The 24,384-nt window shown below is 40.5% G+C and overlaps 2 protein-coding genes across 2 annotated transcripts in view; both read right to left on the bottom strand.

The window, feature by feature from the left end:
• Positions 1 to 1,329: 1,329 nt before the first annotated feature.
• Positions 1,330 to 8,174, bottom strand: pttg1ipa (PTTG1 interacting protein a). The gene is made up of 7 exons (XM_031747214.2): positions 7,923 to 8,174; positions 6,985 to 7,037; positions 6,595 to 6,703; positions 4,672 to 4,774; positions 3,721 to 3,780; positions 3,094 to 3,140; positions 1,330 to 2,086 (listed from the first exon to the last, which is right to left on the bottom strand). The coding sequence occupies exons 1-7, from the start codon at positions 8,008 to 8,010 to the stop codon at positions 2,049 to 2,051; spliced, it is 498 nt and encodes a 165-aa protein (XP_031603074.1). The 5' UTR covers positions 8,011 to 8,174; the 3' UTR covers positions 1,330 to 2,048.
• Positions 8,175 to 8,686: 512 nt separating this feature from the next.
• Positions 8,687 to 24,384, bottom strand: part of myo10l1 (myosin X, like 1) — a 49,988-nt gene continuing 34,290 nt past the window's right edge. The window contains exons 17-43 of the mRNA XM_039602942.1: positions 24,245 to 24,327; positions 23,728 to 23,830; positions 23,472 to 23,552; positions 23,226 to 23,350; positions 23,000 to 23,117; positions 22,777 to 22,883; positions 22,426 to 22,696; positions 21,476 to 22,357; positions 21,218 to 21,341; positions 20,904 to 21,042; positions 20,194 to 20,298; positions 19,794 to 19,889; positions 19,601 to 19,694; positions 19,324 to 19,379; positions 18,449 to 18,591; positions 17,985 to 18,179; positions 17,594 to 17,751; positions 17,383 to 17,503; positions 16,814 to 16,962; positions 16,550 to 16,698; positions 16,246 to 16,453; positions 15,765 to 15,901; positions 15,543 to 15,666; positions 12,612 to 12,965; positions 12,234 to 12,410; positions 11,954 to 12,145; positions 8,687 to 11,846 (exon numbers count right to left, since the gene is read on the bottom strand). Coding sequence (XP_039458876.1) covers positions 11,742 to 11,846; positions 11,954 to 12,145; positions 12,234 to 12,410; positions 12,612 to 12,965; positions 15,543 to 15,666; positions 15,765 to 15,901; positions 16,246 to 16,453; positions 16,550 to 16,698; positions 16,814 to 16,962; positions 17,383 to 17,503; positions 17,594 to 17,751; positions 17,985 to 18,179; positions 18,449 to 18,591; positions 19,324 to 19,379; positions 19,601 to 19,694; positions 19,794 to 19,889; positions 20,194 to 20,298; positions 20,904 to 21,042; positions 21,218 to 21,341; positions 21,476 to 22,357; positions 22,426 to 22,696; positions 22,777 to 22,883; positions 23,000 to 23,117; positions 23,226 to 23,350; positions 23,472 to 23,552; positions 23,728 to 23,830; positions 24,245 to 24,327 — 4,596 coding nt within the window. The 3' untranslated portion in view covers positions 8,687 to 11,741. The remainder of the gene's footprint in view (positions 11,847 to 11,953; positions 12,146 to 12,233; positions 12,411 to 12,611; positions 12,966 to 15,542; positions 15,667 to 15,764; positions 15,902 to 16,245; positions 16,454 to 16,549; positions 16,699 to 16,813; positions 16,963 to 17,382; positions 17,504 to 17,593; positions 17,752 to 17,984; positions 18,180 to 18,448; positions 18,592 to 19,323; positions 19,380 to 19,600; positions 19,695 to 19,793; positions 19,890 to 20,193; positions 20,299 to 20,903; positions 21,043 to 21,217; positions 21,342 to 21,475; positions 22,358 to 22,425; positions 22,697 to 22,776; positions 22,884 to 22,999; positions 23,118 to 23,225; positions 23,351 to 23,471; positions 23,553 to 23,727; positions 23,831 to 24,244; positions 24,328 to 24,384) is intronic.

Below are 24,384 nucleotides of genomic sequence, written 5' to 3'. Positions count from 1 at the left end.
TTTTCTTCTTCCGCATGGCATCCTTACTGCTGCGGCAAGAGCCTTTTCTTTTTCTAGGCATTGTGATGTGACCCTCTCAAGGCCCCTTGACACAGGGAGCGGCATGCGCTGCACTGACCGCTGGCTGGAGCGAATTTTTGCGCTGGTCGCTGCTGCGCTCTGCCGGTACGTCATTTTTGCGCCCGCTCTACGTTTACTAGATGCGCCTGCTGCCTGTCAATGCAAACCATGCGTCTGTCATCTACAAAGAAGAAAGTATTGGCGCTGAAGTAACCCTACTAGTGAAGAAAAGGTACAACCGAGGTATTCAATGGCCTTAACTGCACACATGCCTGCAACAAATCTGTGTGTGTGTTTGACTGTCTGTGAACTCCTACTCAGTCAGGAGTTTGATGACACACAGGCACGACTCGGGACCCCAAAAGTTCTTATCTATATCAGATGTCATGAGGTCATCATGTTGCCTAGCAACAGGCTAACAGTGAACCCATTTTCCTTGGAAGAAAAATATAAAGAAAGCAGGAGTGGCTAAGACTTTTGCACAGTACTGTATTCATAACATAAATGCTAAAAATTGGTGATTTTAGCTCGTTGGTATATCAACGTCAAGTTTGACTGCATGTTGGTGGAGTTTGCAGACAAATAGATTTGGTATAAGATACATGAAACAAGGGGCAAGGGATACAAGTGCTTTGCAGATACCATTAAAAAGTGGAATACCTGGTCAGCCTATTTAAAGTGAAGATCCAGACTTTGCCAGTACATCAGGTCCTCTGTGCCTCTTCGCCGGTTTTTTTTATTTTACATTTTATTTCACTTGATTTAAATAGTCAATAAGTTCATAGTTTTTCACTTTTTGAAATATCGTTTTATTTTAGCATTAGTTTGTGTTTGTTCACGTTTAAGTAATTCAAAAAATAAAGCTAAAGTTAGAAAAAGTATCAGTTTGTGTGTGAATGTATGCAATCCTAGCCATTTAAGAGCAATGAAAAATGTCATGGCTTTCATAGCAGGTTTTGGTGAACTTACAAGGAACCCACACATTACATCGACTGGTGGAGGTCTCATGTTTCAAAAGGAACAAAAAGGTCGGATCATGAGGAACTTACTTTGTAACTAAACTTTTTTGTTTCAGTTTTAGACCACACACACAGACACACGAGAGAAGATTGGTCAAAAATCTATCCAGAAATATGCCAGAAGCTTGTTGATGGATACCAAAAGTGTCTGGTTGAGATGCATCTTACTAAGGGAGATTTAAACAAATAGTGTGGGTGTATGTATACTTGGTACAAACACATTGATTTTTTTCTTTTAAGGAATAACATCTTTTAATCAAATGTTTGATTTATTGACAAACTGGACAAAACATACAGTATATTATAAAGGTAAGTTAACATGAAAGCTCAATGGGAAATAAACATAATCAGTGTTACTGTCAGAATTAGGGATCAGTCTGAAATCTTTTATTTATAAGTTCTTTCATTATGTTCATTTTGACCTCATATATTCAGGATATATTCTGCAAATGTGATTGGTTTAAAATTCCTTGTCTACAGTAGGAAACGGCAGCAGTAACACAGTAATTAGATTTCAGAGTGGGAACAAACTCATTTAAAACAAGATAAAATAAAGTAAAAAAAAAAAAAATCTCAGCAGCAAAAACAATGTGAAAATGTACAATTACAACAGAAGCTAAAGGAAAGAATATTCCAGCAGCGAGACTGGACTCCTTCCATTCAGTACCATTAAACTAAATGCCCGAATAAATAGTAGATTAGCAGATTAGTATCTTGAGTCACAGGATAAATGACAAGTGTTTGGAAAAATACCGACATCTCTTCTAGCATTTGGTTACAGCCTCTTGGGTTATTTCAGTAAATGTAGGATTCTTTGAATGCTTCATTGACCAAATGACCCTGATCTATTTAAACCACTTTTCTTACATTTGATTTTTATATGAATTACAACAATTCTCCAATCATGTCACTTCAAGACAGCTCATGGATGTCCTCTCTCCATAGTTAATCTCAGTTGACAAATCCATTTCAAGAAAATCTGGCGTATGGATTTTGCCCACTTAGACCTGGAAAACATTAAACAATCAGTAAGCGTTTGCACTTATTTAAATAAATAGTTTCATATATTCACTCAAAATGGTAAATATGAAGTCAATGCCAGATTACGGTGAACGTAGCTTAGCACGAAAACTACAAACAGGAGTAAACAGCTAACCTCACCCTGTGTTGTATCATAGCTAAATAAAAACTTACCAGCCTCTCTTAAACTTTTATATTTAGCTTTATGGTATACACCCATCAGCCATAACATTACCAGGACCTTGGCAGCAACCTTTAGGTTGTAGGGTTGGGCCTCCATGGATCAGACTCCAGGAGGTGTTCTTGCAGGATGAACTGGAACAAGCCTTGCGACTTTAGAGTCTGTGTCCATCTTTTCTGCGCAATTAACCCTTATACTATGTGAGTGCCAGTGCAGAGGTAATTATTCATTGGTGTCTTTTGAAAATCATTCATATTATAGCAGGCCTGCAAAGTTAACATAGTGTTATGTGTTGCACGCTGGGGTGATTTCCACTCAAAGAAAACCTGGTGGACAGAATCTGATGCTTTCTCTGAATTTCAGTAGCCAGTTCCATATCCATAAACATCAGTGCTTCTGTGATTGGGTACATCAGTTTTTTGTTGTGCCACTACCAGCTTTTTGTCACCAGCATTTTTTAATGTTATATTTTCAAGTACAGATGATATGAAGCAGGTTTAAGATTTTTTTTAGATGCTTTAAAGAAAAAAAGACAAAAACAAAAACATTGAACTGCATTAGTAGAAAAGAGGCATTTGAATAGTATAGCCTTGAACTCCCACCCCAGCGGTTATGCTAAACTGGGCAAAGTGCCTCATACTGGTAGCACAATATAGCGTCAACTTTTTTTTATCAAGCTCTCTCAAATCTAGTAAATGACATTACAACCGTAAAAAGAGCCACATTTTGTTTTGTAGAGTAAGTCATAGTTTAGATGCTGTATAGGTAGCTGATTGCTGACACACACACAGACTAACAAAGAGAAAAGCTCACCATATTTCTGCCTGATTTCCTGGTGTCTCTGCTTCATCTCCGCCCTCCTGTAAAGACAAAACATTCTTCCATAAGTCACGGGATGACGACTAATGATTTTTTCAGAATGTCAGACTCATGTGGAAACAAACCAGTTTGGGCTGATAACAGTATGACGTCTGCATTTTTTCCCCTTGTGTACGTTGAAAGAAAGTGATGTGAATCATAGCTATCAATGCAAAAGGCAGAGCCGGTGTGTCGCACCTAATGCAAATATTACAGAACCAATAAAAGCCCAAAATGTATAATTGTTGGTTAGGGTATTTTATGAGGACATACATGTAAAGTATCGATAAATAACTCAAATTTTTTATGCATTTACAGCAAATGTTCAATGTTAGCTGAGACAGATGCTGTTCTATATGGAGAAACTTAGTCATAAAGACATGGTGCTGAACTGCAGTTTTGTTTTTCCTCATGATTTTTGAATTTTAATTATATAAACTAGAGATTTAGGCAGCAATTTAGAGTCCACCAGCTCTTTAAATCCACATTTTTTTAAGTTATAGCTATGGATGTATCAAATACAGAGAGCAACTAGTCAGAGGGGGTGAAACAGTATTACAAAACAAAACATGATATCGTCACCTTTCGTCCTGCTTGGTTCTCAGCTTATTGGCCTGTCGCTGCATCTTGGCCTCAGACATGCTAGATTTGAAAAAACAAGACCAGTGTTAGATTTATGTAGTAGAAGGAAAAGATTGCTGATTATTACTAACAAACTCATAAGAAAGCAATCATCGCAAGGTATGTTTAAAGTAAAGCAATTTAGTGGCATTTCTAGTGTGAATAAATGTGGGCAAGTGTTGTGAGTTTAAGATGGGGTTTAACTCAGCCTGCAAAAGTAGAAAACTTTTTTTTTTTTTTTTTTTAAATTACCATACTTTTCTGAACTGAATCAAATTTTTGAGCCTTAACTTAATAAAACAGCATCTGAAAGTCAAAAATAGTGCCGGATGTGTATGACCTATGCATCGGTCAACTGCCAATTGCTTGACAAGGGGCTCGAGTTAAGGAGTGACAACAGAGTCCAGCAAGAACAGGAGAAAAATGAGAAACAAGAAACTCAAAGAATAAAAATACGGCATGAAAAGCACAGACAGGCTCCACAGTAGACACATTTCACTGACTTTAAACAGTTTCACTTCAGCTCTTTGTAGTTATAATTTCACTTTTCTCTGTGGCTGGCTCATGAACCAACAACAGCAGAAGCAAGAGTAGCCCACAGACCGGATGTGTCACATGTTCGTGACACAGCCCCAATCCACAATAAACACTCTCTGCAGGTAGACGGGTAGTACCTGACTGCCTGCAGACTGCCTTTGTGCTACTTCACACTCACGCATAAGCGGAAACACTCCCATTTTCAGGATTGCTTACGTGTAACATAATCGTTTAATTGAAGGACTTGATGGGTTGTCAGTACGTATCTTAACCTGTTGCACACAACTAATAATATAATAGCTACAATTTACTCTACCAGCATCACACTGGCTGGAATGAGAGGGTTTTGTCAACCAGAGCTCACATTACACTTACCCGATGTTCTCACACTTGCAGCAGCAGAACAGACAGACCAAAAAGGCAATGATGAGAATGCCACCAACCACTGACAAGGTGATTATCAAGATCTGGAAGTTCACTGCAGACAGAACCAGAGTGACAACGTTATTCAGAAATCACAAATCGCAGATTTATCTTCCAGATAGAAAATTCTTGTTCTTCCCCCTTCATTAGGTTGCATGTAATTTCCTCTTCTCAAACCAAATCATTCTACAGATGTACCGAATAAAACTTTAATGTTTTTTGACACGCTGATAAAAATAACAACAAGGATCAAAGACAATTTTAATGTTTAATATGCAAATGTACTTCTGTAAAAAGTTCTGCATCAAGATTTTAAAGATGTAAAAGTACAAAAGCATGTGGACAAAATGAATGTTAACATGAATGGGTTTCTATTTTTCTACCAAACTATTGGAAGCCACGCTTTGTACAGGGAGAGGCTGTCACGGTGAAACAGGATAGGGCTTTCCCACATCCCGCTATTGTCTAAAATGTCTCTACATGCTGAAGCACTTATTCAAAACAAACAACCCCAGATGCAAAATCCACAAACATGGAGGATTTTTATTTTTTTTCCACTTTAGTGATTTAGTGAAACATTCATCTTCAGCAAATCAGGATAAACTGTTCCAATCTTCATTCATGAAAAATTATGAATTATGAAGATGCAGGATCTTTTAATCTCTATTTGTAAGTATTTATTTTTTTAGGAAAAAAATAGGGTTTGTTTTTTTTAAGAGAAAGAGCCCTTAAATGTAACTATTTAGTTTTTATTTTTCCTTGGCACGGGAGCCTGTTGCAGTAGCTCCTGTTCCAATTTATTTATTTTGAAATTATTTCATAACCTACTAAAGTTGATTTTTCTTGCTCCTTGCAGTTTATATGGAGGTGAAATAGCCTAACAAGCCTACTAGTGGTTTTTCGTATCACTACAATCTCAGCTAAAAGGCAGCTCTACTGCCCGGAGCGAGGCCTGTAAACCTGGGGGACCTATGAGGAAAATGATGGAGACGAAGCTGTTACAGCCAGCATCATGGGGGATGTATGTGGCTGCACAATAACAGGGATTATTTCAGTGAGCTGATTAAGAGCAGAGGGAACACAGTGAGTGTAGTTTGGAGTAGCAGCAAAACACTGTGCACACAGTGTGACTGTACCTGGCTTCAGGACTTTAGTAAGATGTGGTATGTGGAGGGATTGCACAATCCCAGACATGTTACTGTATCTGGAACACTGAAGTGCTAGCTGTGGGAGTGAGTCCATGTTATGCGCAAAGGGAATTAATCATTGCTGTTGCATTTTGATGCGGAGGTCATCCAAATGACTGTGACTATAGATCCTCTCTGCACCACTTAATTAACACCTCATCTAACATCTGTTTCAGCTCAGCTGCCACAAGGACAGACAAAAACTCTTTACGACCTCATACCACAATACATGCCTTCATTTTAGATTTAACATCCTAGTATAGTATCAGATTTAGATTTTAATCCATATAGCACTTCACTTTTTGTATTTTCCATTTAACCCGAGCTCCTTCTTTGGTGTAACTTTTAATTTTGCAATTTTTTATCATGATTGGACTGATGCAACGCAGTAATCTCTCAACTTCTGGGATATACAAGTATTTTTGTCTTATACAAGAATATAATTTATTAATTATCATTCTAACACACACAGAGAAAAAAAAGAAAATCAGTAAATAAGCTTCAGTCGGACAGTGTACTGGACAGCATATTTAACATTCAGTTAATTGAATTAAAGTCGTTATCAATATGTGATCAGCTTGTGTGTGTGTGTGTGTGTGTGTGTGTGTGTGTGTGTGTGTGTGTGTGTGTGTGTGTGTGTGTGTGTGTGTGTGTGTGTGTGTGTGTGTGTGTGTGTGTGTGTTCTTACTCCAGCAGAGTCCCCATCGTGCATCATTCAGAGGGCAGAGCGCGTGGGGTGGGAGGATAGTTCTCACTGGATATGTTACACATGACTTTGTTGTGATGCACCACAAGCACTGTTTTAAAAAAAAATGTGCACAATGTCCCTATCAGTTAAACAGAAAAACAAAAAAGGAAGTATGCAGGCTAATTACAGGAAGCAATGTATGATAAACACACACAGCCTAAAAAAGGAGCAGGGTGAGAATTCATGAGATCAGTTACTTCTCAAACCAGTCAAACAGGTCTGGGTTGTAGGAGGAGACATCTATTCTGATCATGCACACACACACAAACTCTGTTAACCCAAAAAAGAAATCAGCCAAGCAGAATTAAAATGCTCTATCAGCGAACTTACCGTCACATTTTTCAGACATTCCTCACAGCTTGTCCCGTTTTTCAACTCACACACTGTAGGTCAAAAAAGTTAATACAATCGAGTTAAAGGACATAATGGGCAAGGTGGAAACACTTTGCCTCAAACGTCGAGGCAAACATGAGTGCAAAACTTGGCGAGTTTAAATGAAAGCACCATGAGGAGCAGATTAAAAAAGGCCTTTCATGTGCCCACTCTGGTTTTTGCAACTACTGGTAATCCTCCTGGGACATTTTCCATGGAGACTAAGCACAGCAACCACACAGACTGTGGAACCAGTCATGTTATTATCAGCAGACATACACAGAACAACAGCCGGGTTTGTGCGAGTGAAGCCATGTATCTGTAAAATGGAGAAACAATGTCTCATATGTGTGTGCCACAGTTTCTCTTAGTCTCTTTACTCTGAAACAATCAAGCACCCCAGGGGCTGAAAAAGAGACTCCTCGTTCCTGTTGAGAGGTTTCAACAGTTTTCAGAGATAGGAGTCTTACACAGACACAATTCTACCAACAAAGTTGTGTTTTTATTCCTTTTAAGTGAAGCTTTTTAAGCTTAATGTGGCCCGTGCGTAAGGTTATCTAATATATTTTATAATAATTAGTTTCAGTGTAGAAAATGCAAACGATGACATTTTAATTCTAAATGTTTGGGTGCTTTTCTCCTCAGTTCAAGTCTTATGAAACAATGCTTTATGAATATATTAGCCCTTAAAACTGTGTGACTTTACTGAACAGCTAAAAGACTCACATTCAGGGTTTTGAGCAACCTGTGCGTAGCTATAAAGATAAAAAGAGTAATACTACTAATAACAATAATGATAATAATAAATTAGAAAGCAGCTACATCTGATCAAAAACAAAAAAGCTTTTCTGCTTAACTAATTCCTCAGCCCCCACATTCACTGATTCCTTTCCTACCGTTCTCAGGTGTGGACGAATCGGCGAAAACTGTCGCCAGGCCGAAACCAAAGACAAGAACAGCCAATAATATCCGTAAACCCATCATCCAAGAGCGTAGACTCAGATTCTCATCCAATTTTTTTATGTTTCAGAAGATTTTAGAAGACAGTGTAAGCGCAAAAGGAGGAAGTGCCTCGGCTGCTCCGACAGAAGTCTGAAACCTGAGAAGTGAACTTGCTGAGAAGGAACCAAACGCAAAATCCTGACGCACGCTCTCTTTACGCACCCAAACAGACAAAAGAGGGAAAGGCGTTGGCAGAGCGGAGTGCATTTCGAAATACGTCATTTAAACTATGTGCTGAATAAACAGCGAAGTTTACGAAAAATAGCTGCTTTGACACACACAGAAAGTATATTTTAAAAAAGTCACAGTTAAAACATTAGCTTTTTTCCTGATGGATCATACCTTTTTACAGCTGTTTCGTTTAGTCCATTCATTCCCAAGCTCTGTGTTGGCCTCCTACAGTAGGAAAGTGACTCTATAACAAATGCTAATACATAACAGCTAATTGTTGTAGATGACTTCATGAGCTAGATGTTGTTGGGCAGCTTAGCTCTTCTAAAGCTTCCATATTTTGTTTCAACAAATTAGATGACAAACTTCATGAAACGAATAGGACATCCGAGGCCAAAGAGGTTTGGAGCCAAAGTGCCAGCACATGCACAGCTCCCTGAAAAACTTCAACTCTGTTCAAAAATAAGTGCACAAGGGTCAAGGTAAATATAGGACCATTTTCAATAATTTATTAAAGCATAATTTTGTAAAGCCAGTTACAAATAAAAAAAAGAACACACATATCTCTCTCTTTCTCTCTTTTTTTGTTTTTCTTTTTTTGTTTAAACAAGCACAATGTTTTACTATGTAAAGGTGATAATAAGCGTAACACAAGATAAGAGTGGGCCCCACTTTGGCCGCCTGCGGCTGATAACAGGACCCTTTGTGATGAAGTTGCCCTTGAAGACAGATTTGTAATCAGAATTTCCATTAAGAAACATGCTGATCACATTTCAGTAACTACAGGGCAAGTTCTTCTTACTCAGTGTAATATCAGTGACAGACAGAACCACAGATGTAGAATAACCAGATCTCACAGCTCCAGGGTCCTCAGGATTTATGGCTTGTGAACTTTAATTTTCCAGTTTTTCACTCCTTTTTTTTTTTTTTAGATGAAACTAAATTAACCAAAAGTTCAAAGTGGAACCTGTGAGTGAGTTCTGCTTATTCTAAATCTACAGGCAGGATCCCAGTGGGCTGTGTGTATGCTTTCAGGCCGTAGCTATGATTAAAGACACTGAGGTTATTAAAATTTGGAGAACTTTACATGTAGTAGAGACTGATTTCAATATTCTTAGACTTTAAATTGTTAAATTTAAAGAAGCAATTCAGATTTTTTTCCCATTAAATCTGTGGATAAACTTATTTTTGGTTACTGGGCAACACTTCAGAGGGGTTGGAGGGATCTTGGATTCACAGCCTCAGTTTTTCTAAAATCATTGCTGTCGCCCTGTACAGTATGCGATGAACTAGAAAAACAACAACATATTTCACCTGAAGAACTTCACTTTAGTGTCTGGTGTGAAAAGCCAAACCAGATCTGTCTTTGGGGCAATTCCTGAAAATCTTATTGCCACAGAAACGAGTTTAGAAACTTCATCTAAACCAGATAAGACAAATAACTGGAGCATGTTGTGATGCTGGACTGTAATTTTCCATGCTATGCGAGCACTCCCAGTGGATATCTGCTTTGTGGGAACACTTTGTTTACAGTGCTCTCTGCAGTTGTTTGACGTGAGTGCCATCTAGCTGCAATGCACAGCATCAGGTGACCTTGTTCAATTCGAGTCCAAAGAACACACGCACACACACACACACACAAAGCAGTGATGAATTTCAGCATTCCAAGTGCACAATTAAACTATTTCCAAGCCCGTGTCCTCACAGTGTCATATCTGCTTCTCGTACACTGATGCAGAAAAAAAAGAATAACCAAAAGCATATTTTCATTCTTCCTGAACAAACTTTGCAACACATACAGTACAATAGGAAATAAACAACCCCTCAACCCTCCCCTGATATTCCATGCTTTTCCCGTTAACTCACAATTACAACACCATTCTTCGCAAAAGTTACTCATGTAAATTCATCTCTTTTTTTTCAAGGAATACACTCAGTAGTATCACTTCTCTTTTCTCATTTCCCTTCTCGTATCCAACGGTTTACGCCATTAATACACTCACACACACAGCAGCAATGCAGACACAGCACTTTAGGTTGGCTAAGATAGGGGGAATACAGTAATAACAGTATTATCAGTAATTTTATAAATAAAAATCACATGTTCATAAATAGGCTGAAAACACAGACAAACAAGGTTGTGTGCATTTTTGCTTAAGTCTCCTGATCTCCTCGTTGAAGAAAAAAATGAGAATAGCTTGAGCAGATGAGGATAGACAGGATTTCATGGCTCCAATTAATTCTTCAGAGTGATTCCAGCAAATAACAACAATGATAAATTCATCAAAATGCTGTTAGAAATATGACCACGATAGCAGCCAGACTCACTATAGTCTGTTTTCTTTTTTTTTTTTATCTTACTCTTACGTCTCTGTGAGTCACATTAATGGCACAGCCAGTGTACAGAATTGGCATCATATTCAGACATACAGTGGTCATTATTAACACCAATCACTTGCATGTATCTTACATGGCAGGTGTCACATTGCATTTAGTATGGCATTTATATACTGTACAGTGCAGTGGCCACCAAAAATGTAACAATAATTCTTATTATAATGCGTGATATACGATACAAAATGATACATGTTTGTTCAGTTTATGTGCGCACGTAGGCGAATCTACACATTTATCCAGCTCGTGTGACATGTAGACATAAATAGAGGAACGTTTGTTGGGTTTTTTTCTGACCATTGTTCTGGATATTGTTCTTGCAGAGCCAAGTGAGGCTCGTAGCCATGCACATACTTTGGAGAGCATCCAAAGTAAATCTTTCTTCTCTGGAATATTTATAGGATTTTTTTTTAAATACTTAAAGCCGCTTCCTTTGGCTGAGTTTTCTTCTTGTGGCCACACAGTGGCGCTGACGAGTGAGCAGGTGAACACTATGTGGTTTGGTGACGAATCACCGAGTCCTTTTCCTCAGACGTGACAGAGCTGATGTTATCGATAACAGACAGAGAAAGCAAGCAAGAACAAGAATTTAGCATTTTAACTTAACAGCAACCGCAAACAAAGAGTGAGGATACATAAAGAGAAAGAGAGAGACTCGGAAATTAGAGGAGAAGTGAGATAGAAACTAACAAAACTGAGAAAGTGTGGCTTTCTTCTGTCTGGCAGTGCAATGGGGGTTGGAGGAGCCACCTGGGGCTGACTGGGACTGGGTGGCTGCTTTGTGCTTGTTGTTTCTGAATTTGTCCAAAAACGGAGAGTTTGGTGTGTGCTTGAACATCTACATGCAGGACTACCGCTGAGGGTTATGTATTTGATAGGACAGCCCCCCAAAACAGTTTTTTTTTTTCATGCTATTTCATGTTACGTTATTAATAGATCTCCAGGCCAGTTGAGTGTGCATTTGGCTTCTGTGTCCACTTTTCCCCCATTTTTGTAATTGATGCTCATTCCCTGCTCATGATTCAACTTGGGAGGTTGAGCTGGTTGGTGCAACTGCCCTTTATAAAACACAACCAACCAATGCAAGGGGCCAAGGCGTCTGGTGTCACTAGATGGATGAACGAAGAGCTTTGACTGGCTGGGAGAGATCACCTGACCCAGGCACTGGCAACACTGGACACAGACATGATGCTGCAGCGTTTCTTCACCACCATGTTGATGTAGGCCCGCATAATCTTGGTGATCTCTCCGACCTAAAATGTGAAAAACGAGATTAGTACATCCTAGATAAGAGGTATCAAATCCTACGCTGAGAAAATACGCTGGGGGGGTGATTAGACAACGAATGATGAGCTCTCACCAGTGGAGTCTCAAAGTACATCTCCCTCTCATCCACGATGATCTTGTAGGTGCAGGGCTGTGACGCTCCAAAGAAGGTGATGTGTTCGTACTGGAAGGTCTCGAGCGGTTTGGGTTCCCCTCGTTTATACACAGACACGTTGTCGGCGCTCACACCCAGCCACAGATCATGAGGGAAACCTCCCTCTTTACACTAGCAAGAGAGGAGAGAAGGAAAAGGAAGCGGATTAAATGTATTTGCGCAGAGCTCCGAAATTCATCTTCTGAGCGTTTTTCCTCACCTCCACATCAAATAGAGTGGAGCCATATCCTGGCCACTCCTTAATGATGCTCATGTATTTCAGCATGGCCTGATGCTGCGGCATGCCCTGCAGACGAGTCCACTTCTCGAGCACGCTGGTCCGTGTGGCAGACGTCTCCTCCTTCACCCACATCTCAAGCATTTGCTCATCCTCCATCTGAAACAATCAGCGAATCCTCCGAACTATCAAGCCACTCAGCTACCAGGTTCATTTATTATTTAGTATAGCAGGAGAGGGATTTCAGTGAACTTAAGATGCAGAATTGTAAAAATCACTTTTGCAAAGTAGAATTTTAAAATGAAGAAGCTATATTTTCTTTAACTTTAATGAAAAACTTCTTTTTCCTCCATCACTGACCTTCTGCTTCTTCAGTGAACCAGTCTTGAAACTTCTCCTGAGGGTGCCATCCAGGAAGCTCGGAGTCTTTCGTTTCTCTACGCCGGTCCCGACACCACCTTGTCCTACTGCCACGCCTTTTCCATCTACAGCTCCAACACCTCCAGCCCCTCCAGCTCCACCTGCCACCCCCACACCCGGTTTGGTGGAGTGCAAAATGCGGTTGCGCAGACGTCCAATTGGGTAGACGCTCCCCAGGCTCCACCCGGCTCGACCTGCCCCATCACCATGGAGATACTGAAGACGTAAAGCGGCCAGGTGCTGCAGCGTTTCCTCCGAGGCCGGAAAGTGACCACTTATCAAAGATTCGTGCGCCTGGGAGAGACAGCAAGACACTCTGCATTTCTGACACTTATATTTCCTGACTGGATCACATCTTCAGCAGGAGGAGAAAATATCAGGCTCAATTGGAATTGCATTCAAATACTGCTTTTGTAATCTTACTAAAAATGAATACACCTCTGCCACATTTAGTTATACATTCATGCCAGAGAACCAGAGAGAGCCACCACTACATCATTCATGTAGGAAAGCCTCGTGTATGTGTGTCCTTGACCTCATCGATGTCAAGAAAAAGTGATTAAGAAAAGATTTTTTTATGTTAATGTTTGTTTTACTTCCAATCTTTAGGTCCTCCTTGATTTATCTGTGTATCGTTCCCCAGTTTGTTTAACCCAGACTTTGATTTTGATTGTTGTCAGGTGTCCACATTAATTAGTTTTGTTTTCTGGTTTTTACTCCTTTGAGATTATTATGGCTTTGTTCTTCATTCAAGGAGCTTTTAGATATAAAAACAACTTGATGTCACACAGTTTCTTACAGCTAAACCACCACAGAGGTCATATAATTTGGCATGATTACTAATTAAGAGGTTAAATGAGACATTTTAAGGGCTTTTTAATCCCTTTCATTCATGTTAAGAACATCGGGATAATCTTGGGACTCTAATTTGAAATTTAACAAAGAAATGTTGGGGTCAAGAGCAGTTTCTTCCAGCTCAGAACTATGTTATTATCTTTTTCTTCACTGTACACTGGAGTTAGTCAATTATCTATTGCTCATCTATTAGTTATTCCAAAATTTACAGAAACATCCAGTATAAAGTGGCACTGTTTGTGTTTAAAGTCCTAAATGGTCTTGAACCTGCATACATGATGCGTCCATAGCGTCACGGTCCCTGGGTCCCTGATGAAGGATTTTAAGCTTTCTTAGTTTCGTTTTGGATTCAAGTACACTTTATGTTTTTTGTTTCATCTGAATATTTACTTATCTCATGGTTTTGGTTTTCTGAGTAATGTTTGCCTACTTTACAGTTGTTGCTTTAATTTAGTTTTTTTATATCATGAGTCCAGTTTTTTTTTTTTTTTAAGTTTTGCCTTTAAGTTTTTTTTCCAAGGCCCACTTCTAGAAATGACTGTTCTTGCTCACTATCTGGTTTCTGTTTTTGGTTATTCATATCATTTCATGCTTTCAGTTTATTCCTGCCTCACCTGTGTTCCCGTGTTAAGTGGCCATCTGTGTGCCCTGCTTATTACTCATTTCCTGTTTTACTCTGGTATTTAGTTCACTCCTATGTTTGATGTTTGAAGTTTTACTTCCCATGTTTCATGTTTTGGTATCATTCATTTGTTTCACCTGTTCCTTATTTTCTCCAGAATGTTTAGGTTTATTAGTTTCAGTGTTAGTTTTGGTCTTTTTAATTATCATTGTATGGTGGACATATGTCAAAGGCAAGATTTAGGAAAATCAGTAAATATATTACAATAAAAACACAGAACTTTTTCCTAGCAGTTGATTTAGAGTCTTGTTGATATCCAGAGTCTGAATAAACAGATCCATCAGGCAATATCATACATACATCAGCAATAACAATTTTGCTAAGCTAACAAATACTAAAATTAGGGATATTTCATCTATATTTTTATTTTATGGTGGCACGGTGGTTAGCACTGTTGCCTCACAGCAAGAAGGTCCTGAGTTCAATTCCACCATCAGGGTGGGGTCTTTCTGTGTGGAGTCTGCATGTTCTCCCTGTGTTTGCGTGGGTTGTCTCCTGGTACTCCAGCTTCCTCCCATAGTCCAAAGACATGCAGTTAGTGGGGTTAGGTTAATTGGAAACGCTAAATTACACATAGGAGTGAATGTGAGTCCGATTGGTTGTCTGTCTCTATGTGTTAGCCCCACTACAGACTGGCAACCTGTCCAGGATGTACCCTGCCTCTCGCCCTAAGACAGCTGGGATAGGCTGCAGTGCCCCCCGCGACCCCGATAACCAGAAGTGGATGGATGGATACAAAACTGTTTCAGCTCGTTTTTTAAAAAGTCTAGTTTTTATTTTTGTTTAGTTAGTTTTAGTTGTTAGATTACTTTTAGATAGCAGTAGTCACCAGTATATTTGAATCCTCAAGTTGCCTTATTTTTCTGCCCTGTTGTGCTTTTTGTTCTCTGTTTGTTCTCTTTTGCCTGTTTATGTTTCCTCCTGCTTCAATTTATAGACATTGTTTACCGTCACTTGCTGAACTTCTTCTTGTAGATTTGGATTTGGGTCAACCTTGACACCAACCCGTGACACCCACACTGACTCAAAATTATTAAGGTCTGTTGTATTATTATGTAGAAATATTGTGAATGTGTGTAGGATTAAACTTTATTAAACTTTATGAAATTTTCATTTATTTTATTCTAAAGCACTTTGGTTTTAAAAGTGCTATACAAATAAGATTTCCTTGTTTTCTTTCGGACATCCTTTAGAGTTTTTTACTCACGCCTGATCCACCTTCTATTCTTCAGCAATTTTTTAAAGCTCACGTTTTTTGGTCTCACCTGCTTCTTCTTGTGTCGGCATTTAGGTGATCACTTTGAGCTAAACATAATAATTAGAGTAAATCTCACCTGTTCAAACATGAAGGCAAACTCCACTCCCTCTTTGGGCATGCTCTCTACATCCAAGAAACAGTACAGTTTAAAGTAGAGTTTCCATTCTCCTTCCTCCTCCTCTTCTTCACTGCCTGCCAGTCTGAAAAATAAAGGAAAACATGCCATGAGTTACTGCAAAGTGTACAACAAAGACACGGTTAAATGGACGCCGGTGTTTGTTCACAGAGACTCGGATACCTCTCGAACTTGGCCAGAACATCTGCCACAATCACTCTGCTCTCCAGAGCTCGGTCTGTGAAGCCGTTGTGTTCAAACAGAGAAAACAGATTCTTGCTTTCCTCCATGGCCAGACCTCTGATCAGCTTCTCTACAACCTGCAGTAACAACATTCAGACGGCGTTTAGCATTCACATTCAAACTAATTTATTTTATCTTGAAAAGGTTTTTCATGTGATTTGCAAGATCACTTGCAAATCACATGCACCCAACCTTCGCTTTCTTCTTCTATTCTTCTATTCAAGGATAATTTTTCTTCTTTTATGTTTAAGATTAGCTAATGAGACTGCAAGTCTCCACATATGTATAGATGTGAGTGATGGATCATTACACTCAATACAAGAGTAAAATGAACACACTTATAACTTTATCTTTCAGATGTGCATTTTAAATAATGTATTTGAATGAAAAAGAAGTTTGTGTATCTGTTGTGTTTATGCACCTCTCCAGCAGTGGTGTGTGAGTTGATGGAGATCTTGCAGGAACCTCCTCCATGGCAGTAGACAGTAGTGCTCATCTCCTGCCTCAGCAGCAGGGCGGCGATCTCCTCCTGAGAGGGAACAAACTCACGAGTTTTGGTCTTCTTCAGCGATTCTCCAATGAAGGTGGCATACCGCTCGATCTCCGCGCCTGGATAACGCTCACGTATCCTGAGTTACAAATACACAAATATACACAACACATTTACACGCATGCATTTAAGGATGCTTCGTGAGAGAAATGCTATCCCTAATGCAGATACTCACCTCTTGAGGTGGAAGCGGAGGTATCTGAGGATGGCTCGACTGGGTAGGAAGGTGCAGCTCATGCAGGTGAGCAGATGCCAGTGTGCACGATTGGCTGGACTGTTAGGCTGAGGCACATGATTGGTCTGCTTGATCACCTGGCAATAAACCTGTGGGAAAAAGATTTTTATCAGAGTGTGAACAGCTGGAAAACTGTAAGAATACTCGATGAGAAATAAAATACTCAAGTTTTATATATTTTTGTAAGTAAATATACAAAAGTACCTCATCCCTGAGAGGGCGCAGGTCCTGACAGGTCTGCAGGATGCCCTGAATGATGGGCACCGTGTCTGCCAGTGTCTCCATCTCCTGTAGTGAGTTGAAAACTCGCACGGCCTCATCCTGCAGACTGGCGTAACCCTGCTGCCTTTGCACTGCACGGAGAAAAACACAAGTAGGGTATCAATTAGGGTAAAGATGAGAACAGTAACATCAAGAAAGATTACATTAAAGGATGACTGTTGTGCCAATGTAAGCATTTTAAAGTGTTAAACATGTTGTCTGCATGTTCTCCCTGTGGCTGCCTGTGCAGGTTTTGCAAAGCTCCTGTTTGTGGACACCAATTGTTATCACAGTCCAGAGAAATGCTTAAATTTAATGACAACTCTAAACTAGCTGTAGGTGTGGATCTATGAGCTTGTGGTTGTCTAGCTCTATGTTAGTCCTGTGATCCGCTGGCGACCCCTCCTGGGTATACCCAGTTTTTCACCCTATGACAGAACTTTTACTCCATTTTACACTTTTTTGTGTGTTTTTTTTTTAGAGATTTTTAGAGGTTTCCCTATTTTACTCACAGCTGGTGACCTCTCCGTAAGGGAGGGGCAGTAGAGGCGCGTGCAGAGGATGCTGTGTGTATCTGAGGATGGGGTTCCTCCTGTACATCTGCTCCACTATTTCTGGGTTCACACTATTTTCCTGAAGACACAATGATGTAAAAAAAAATCATCTTAAAGACACACATCTGCTGATGAATTTGAACTTACTCTGTCTATGTGAGCGTCTTACCTTGATGTCTCTGATGAGCTGCAGAGTTGGTGTTTCTATTGGGGTCTTGCTGTCTATGACTCCCTGTATAGCAGCTGTCCACCTCATGGCTTCATTCAGCATCTTAGTATAAAGACGGTAGGAATGCTTCCTCCCGTACACGATAATGTTCCAGTAGCCTGTAAAAAAAAGGGGGCGGTTAAATCCAATAAAATTATTTCTACTAACATCATGATTAAGTTTTATAAGAGCTGTGCAATAAATCCTTTTAATCTAATTCAATAAAACCAGGGTACATTTATCATGTCTATAATTGTAAACTGAGACACCGGCATATATCCCTAACCTCATAAGTATAATCCCTGATTAAATGTGCCCTTCTTTCCTGCTCCTTTCATTTCTCTCTCCTCACCTGTCTCCCTGTGCACTCGTTCATCTGGCTGAATGACAGAACAGAGGGAATTAAGGACCAGAGTTCCCATCTTGGAGGAGTTTTTCTCTGAGCTCTTGTAGTAATCCAGGGAGTTGTGGGTCAAAACAAACCAGCGCTTCTTCAGCTTCAGGGAGGTGCTCTTGGCATTTGTCTTCATCTCCTTTTGGAGCCACCCTGAAGATGGAGAGGAGATGGGAGGAAGGCAACAAGAGGAAAAAGAATGTAGAAAATATTGTGATACCTTTACGTTGAAGATATACTGTTGTAAAAATGACAGTATGATGTTGATGAAAATTAAATACAGATAATGCAGATAGTTCTTAACATCTATAAATGGCCCAAGATTTTGTTGCTTAAAATATTCCCAAAAGTCAAAAAAAAGTAATAAAATATAGAAAGCACAGAGTTGCATCTATAAGTTTGAAAATATCCGAAACCCTCACCTCTGACAAGGAACTCCTGTCCATCTATCCTGGCGTCTCCTTTGGGTTTCTGCAGCAGACTGATCCAGTGATGCATCTCCTCTGGTGTGTCGCTGTTGCAGTGGATCACACGATTGGCCGTAATGATGACGAAAGAGTTCGGCCTGAAAACATGAATTAAGAGGGTAAGTAGCAGCCAGGTGTTGCTAACAAAATGCACTTGACCAACTGATGATCAGCAAGCGTGACCACTTCTATATAATGAGAAATTCTGGCAGTTTTCTCATATGGACCATTCAGGTATTGACATGATGCCAAGGAGGAAAAACATCAGCATTTATCTCAGAGATAGAACTGTAGCTGCCAGTCAGTCTGAGTAGGCAAACATTGATTTCCAAACAACTTGGAGTCCATCGTGCTACAGTGAGAAAGATTACAAGTGGAAAACATTCAAGACCAATTCCAATCTTGCCGGGAGTGACTTCTTCTCAAGCTCAGATAAAGCAATGTGCAGAAAAACTGCAAAAATTAACACTCTGCAGACCTCAGTTATCATGCTAAATGTTAAATTTCATGACAGCACAATTAGAAGAAGACTGAACAAGCCTCTTTCTTTCTAAAAAGAACATAGCGGCATGGCTTAGGTTTCTACAGTTGCATCTGAACAAACAGCAAGACTTCTTAAACAAAGTCCTTTGTACGGATGAGACTAAAGTGGAGTGTTTGTAGTGCACAGTGGCACGCTCGGTGAAAACCAATCACAGCAAATCAGGAGAAACACCTCCTAAAAACTGTCAAGCATGGTTTTGGAGGGGTGATGATTTGGGCTTGTTTTGCAGCCACAGGGTGCAAAACAAGCACCTGTGGTCTTGTATAAGGTAGCTGATCAAACTTACCGATCAGGGTTGTCTGATGCACAAACTGAGTCAATCAATCCCACATCAAGAGTTCCCTGAATGAGAAAGGAGAGCATTGTTCAACCTGAACTATTTGTATTAATAAACCAATCCAACTCGTGACTGTTCACAACCTTATCTGTATCATTTTTGATAAGAAAACCATTAAAACAATAATGACCTACAACCAATTACAAGCTATCGAACATGCACATTTTGTGTGAAGAATATTTTCAGATCAGAGGAATTTACTGATTCGTGTTTTTAAAAGACTGACCACAGCATTTTTGGGGTTGGCCTGTTCATGGGACATCTCCAGCAGCTGCTCGGGAGTGCACACTCGGACCTTACTGAGCACGTTGAACCACCCACTGCACAGACAAAGAGGATGCCATCATGTTAAAGCTATGAAATCAGACAGGGATAGGTGCTTGTTTTTATTATTAGTCTACGTCAAGTCTACGTCATACCTCGCATCCTCTGGCGACTCTGCGAACACTTGGTATGTCCTCTCATCTGTCACAATGTTCAGAGCGTTCTCCTTTTCATGGTTATCCACAATCTCCCTATGAAGTCATAGAAAGGACACTTGTTTGAGAAATTCGGATTCTGTCTGGACCAGTGGACCAGAAATCAAGAGGAAATTTCCATTAATCCAGCAAGAAGCTGAAGAACATGTCCGAGCTGCGTACAACACATTTTAATTCAGAAAATTTCCATTATGATCTGGTCTGCTCGAAACATGTTTCTGTATTTGCTTGCGATTTGCTGTTTGTTTTTTCTTGAGTTTTGCAAGCCACACAACTCTAGACAAATAGCGAAGAAGACTTTGTGTGATTTTCTGGTGGTGGGGTTTGTCAGAAATCTTACTTGGCTGCTCGGATGTCGATGGTTCCCTTGAGCTTCTCCTCACTGTCGTTGTCGTAGTACATTAGCTTGCTGTCCCTCAGAACAAACCAGCGCATCTTCCAATTCCTGCAAAGAAATAAGACACCATTAGCACTCTTCATAAGCTTAATTTTGCACTCTCAACCTTTCCATTTAACAAGATCACAACTACATCTCTTTCCCCAAAAAGAAAACCACCAACTTTTACTCTGAACACATACTTTTCCTAAATCAATAAGCAACTAATTGAAGAACCACTAAAAGCTTAATACATTGGCTTTAATGTATTGTAGTGAACTACTCCAGGGGGTTTAATGCCTATAGTTACACAAATACTCAACAGCATTCAGAACTACAGACAAATTAACCCATTCATGCGGATTCAATAAATCTGTGACTTTTAAGCTATTTACATTTAAATAAATCAAGCTAGCAAACACTGTGGTGTTACATGAAGCTGTCATACTGTATTATACTTCACCTTTTATAGAATTATGAGGAAATATGAAACATTCAGTTACATTTTGAGATCTTCTGCTTGGCAGTGTGGTAGGATCTCACAGACCCATCTTGTTGACATTTTCTGAACAGCTTTGTAAAAATCATCACATCATCAGATTGCGCTGAGCTGTAATAGTGCTGAATTTTATTTGCAAAGCATGCAGGCTTCGCTCAGTAATAACTACAACAACCTCCGTGACAAAGTGGACAGTCCTCCTCCTTTCTTGTAGAGCCAGCCAGATTTCAGAGACTCTTGTTTGGACCGGAACCACATGAAGGTCTCGTCCTTTAACACGCACCAGCGCCTCCTCCATGGGATCATGAGACCAGCTGAGGGAGCACAATTGGGAGACATAATTACAATCAATTAAAAAAAAAGGTCTAGTGGTTAGGATTTGGTGGCCACACTGAAAGTGCGGAGCTATGATTATCTGTTATATTTAATAATGCAAGTGCTACAGAAATAGATCAGAAACACCAGCTCTACAAAGAAAAACATCTATACCCTTCATGTAGAGGTAGCCGTGGAAATATGGTGGCCCGTTTCCATTGAGCAAAGTCACCCTGCCATTTGTCACTTCTTCATCAGTGTCCATCATGCCGTCATGTTCATCATCACTGTCTGCATACTGCAACATGACACAATAACATTAGTGACCTGCTTATGCTTTTATTAATAATTACTTTTATTCCATAATGAGATAGCACGCTAACAGTTTATTATAATGAGTTAAAATGCACTGTATACTGTAGCTGCTCATACATATCTGCGTGCACGCTTGTGAGGATGCGTGTAAGTGTGTGTCCTCACAGAGTCAGAGCTGCCTCTGTAGGACTCGATGCTGGCGTTGGTGCAGGTCGACTTCCTGGGGTGCTCCTCGTCCGTCACAGCCGCGCTCCCTCGGTTGCTTCCCGACACGGAGCTGTCGTCTCCGGCGGTGACTGACCCCTCCTCCTCTTCTTGGTCGTAATCTGATTCTGTGTCGGCCGGCATGCTGTAGATCGGCTCCTCGCCATCTACAAGGCTGTCCACCATGCTCACTTTCCTTTCTGGCTCTTTCTTCTCCTCCTCTCCAGGTGGAGGCGGTGGTGGAGGCACAGTGGTGCCATCTCCGGGTGGAGGGAGGGGAGGAGGAGGAGGAATTCCACCTGCAAGCATGTCGTCTGAGGGAAGGGGGGGCGGAGGAGGTGGTGCAGGGGGCACTGTTCCCTCTGCAAAGGCAGGTGGCGGAGGAGGGAGTTGGGCAAATATGTCCTGATCCACAGGAGCATCTGTCTCAGCAGGGGGAGGGAAGTCAGGCAGGGGGATACACTCCTCCTCAGCATGAAAACCTTCGTCTACATCCTCTTCTTTGGATGCTCCTCTGGTGGTGCTGGCACCTTTTGGAGCTTTCACCTCTGCAGCGGGCTTAGCCCCGACTGCTCCCAGTGAGGGATCAACGCCTCCAAAGTTCAGGAGGTCGATGAGCTCCGTGGCCTTGCGCGATGCCTCCTTTTTCATCCGCTTGAGCTCAGCGTCCCGGCGCAGCTGCAGCTCCTGCTTGGACGACTCACAGAGTTGCGACACTTCATCCTCCCTCTTCTTCTGCAAGCGCTCAATCTCTCTCTCGAGCTGCAGGATCTCCTCCATTTGGCGAGCTTCATCCTAAAGAGCAGACGAGAGGGTTAAAACACTCCCATTAATGCCAATGAAGATGCTTCTGACGGCTTTACCTTTTTCTCTGCTCCCTCTTTCGCTTCCTCCGTCTCCCCTTCGCCCAGCGTTTTCTCCTTCTCCTCTTCCTCCTTCGTCTTTTGCTCTTCCTCCTTCTTCTTCTTTTCCCCTCTCAGTTTTCGAACGTGAGCACGCGCCACCTGACCTCGTCGGTGTTTCTGCAGCACCACCGCTGCCTTGCGCTGCTTCACAAACCGTTTGCGTTGGATGTGCCTTCGTAAGTGTTTCTGGAGGGTGATGACGCTGGCACGTGCACGTTTGAAGTACTTCCTGTGGATTAAATGAAAAAAATTCAAAGTAACAAACATACCTGGTCCCAAAAACATGACTTCATATCAGGAGATTCTTACTTAGCAGAGAAAGTGAGTAGGTGGGCTCGGATTATCATGGCGGCTTGGCGGCGGACTTCATCTCTGTCTTTCTCTAACCGCTGCTCCAAAGACTCTTTCATGAACACCTGCAAAACGAGGAGGTGACAACAGTTTAGAGCCAGCCTGTTAAACAACCTTGATATGAGACACTGTACAAAACTTTGCCATTTTAGATCTCCAAAAGGTAGAAAAAGAACCTCACCTTAGTCTTGCCTAACTGCCACTCCTTCTTGGTCTTATCATATTTGGTTAGAAGGTCCGTGGTTCTCTTCTTATCATCTCCTGCTGTCGGCACCTTTTCTTTCAGAATGATCTTATAACTGCCATAAAAATGCAACGTTAAAGAAAAGAATTGATACTTTTTCTTTTTTTTTTTTAAATCACAGATATAGAAAAATATGTAAGAATGTAGATTTAGAGATCTTTACCGAGAGAAGAAATCTTTGAATGTTCTGCGAACTGGGAAGCCAGCACGACGGATCTTCACGGTCTCCAACATCCCAGAATACCTCAGCTGATTCAGCACGACCTCTGGGTCAAACACATTTGGAGTCTGAAAGGATGATACAAAGGATTTAACACGTAACCTTGATATAGTACAGAATAATACTGTCAGATAGTGATATTAACGTGAATATGTGAGTAGATAAAGACATTGGATAGAAAAAACAGACCTTTTCCATGTTGGGCTTAATGCAGCGAATGAAGAAAGGATTGGAAACACTCAGAGTGGCCATAAGAGCATGAAGAGAGTCCTAAAGAGATTAAGAAAACAATAAATGCCTATACATCACCATAACAACCATTCCAAAAAAAAACCAAAAACATTTTCTTTAATGCATTTTAGTTATTCTCTCAGTTCAAGACTCTTGGTTAACAGTTAGTGGCTTTGTCTACAAGAAAAATATCCAGCAACATCATATCACTCACCCTGAACTGGGAGCTCACTGTAGGTTTACGTCGGGCTGTTCCCATCTTCTCCTCATTGTTCCTGCTGCCGACCTTTTCAAACAAGTCGTAGATGAAGTCCAGTCTATGAATCGACAGAAATACAAAAGATGAAACACACGCATCTGCTAACTCATGTTAGAAAACATATTACGGGGTACATCGGGATAACAACAAGGAAACTGGCAGAGCTGGAAAAAATAAACAAAAAATTCTTGGTGTAATTCGCATCATTGCTAGATGAGATTCAGGTGAGTTTTCACACCGCAGTGTGTTTGGATGGTCAGTTTCAAAGCTCATTAGAAGCTTTTAGAAACACTTTTTTCATATTTTCAGAAACTTATCTCCATTATTTTGGTTATTGTTTGGACTTCAGTCCAATAATTCATATCAGCTCAAAACAAGGCAAACAAAAGATGGATTTACCTTTAAAATCATTCTTTCTTTGAATGACTGGTTAATTCGAGTCCTAATTAACCATCATATCTGCAGATATTACCTGCTGTCCTTGAGCATGTTCAGGATGTCATCTCTGAATGTGTCTCTGTTCTTCTCCAGGATTCCTCTGACATCATAGAGGACCTGTCGGAAACAGATATTATAAACTACCGACTTTACAACACAATGATGGAGTGCAGC

Source organism: Oreochromis aureus, linkage group 19 (assembly GCF_013358895.1).
Source record: "Oreochromis aureus strain Israel breed Guangdong linkage group 19, ZZ_aureus, whole genome shotgun sequence".
NCBI lineage: Eukaryota > Metazoa > Chordata > Actinopteri > Cichliformes > Cichlidae > Oreochromis > Oreochromis aureus.
This window is presented reverse-complemented; position numbering and strand designations above follow the sequence as displayed.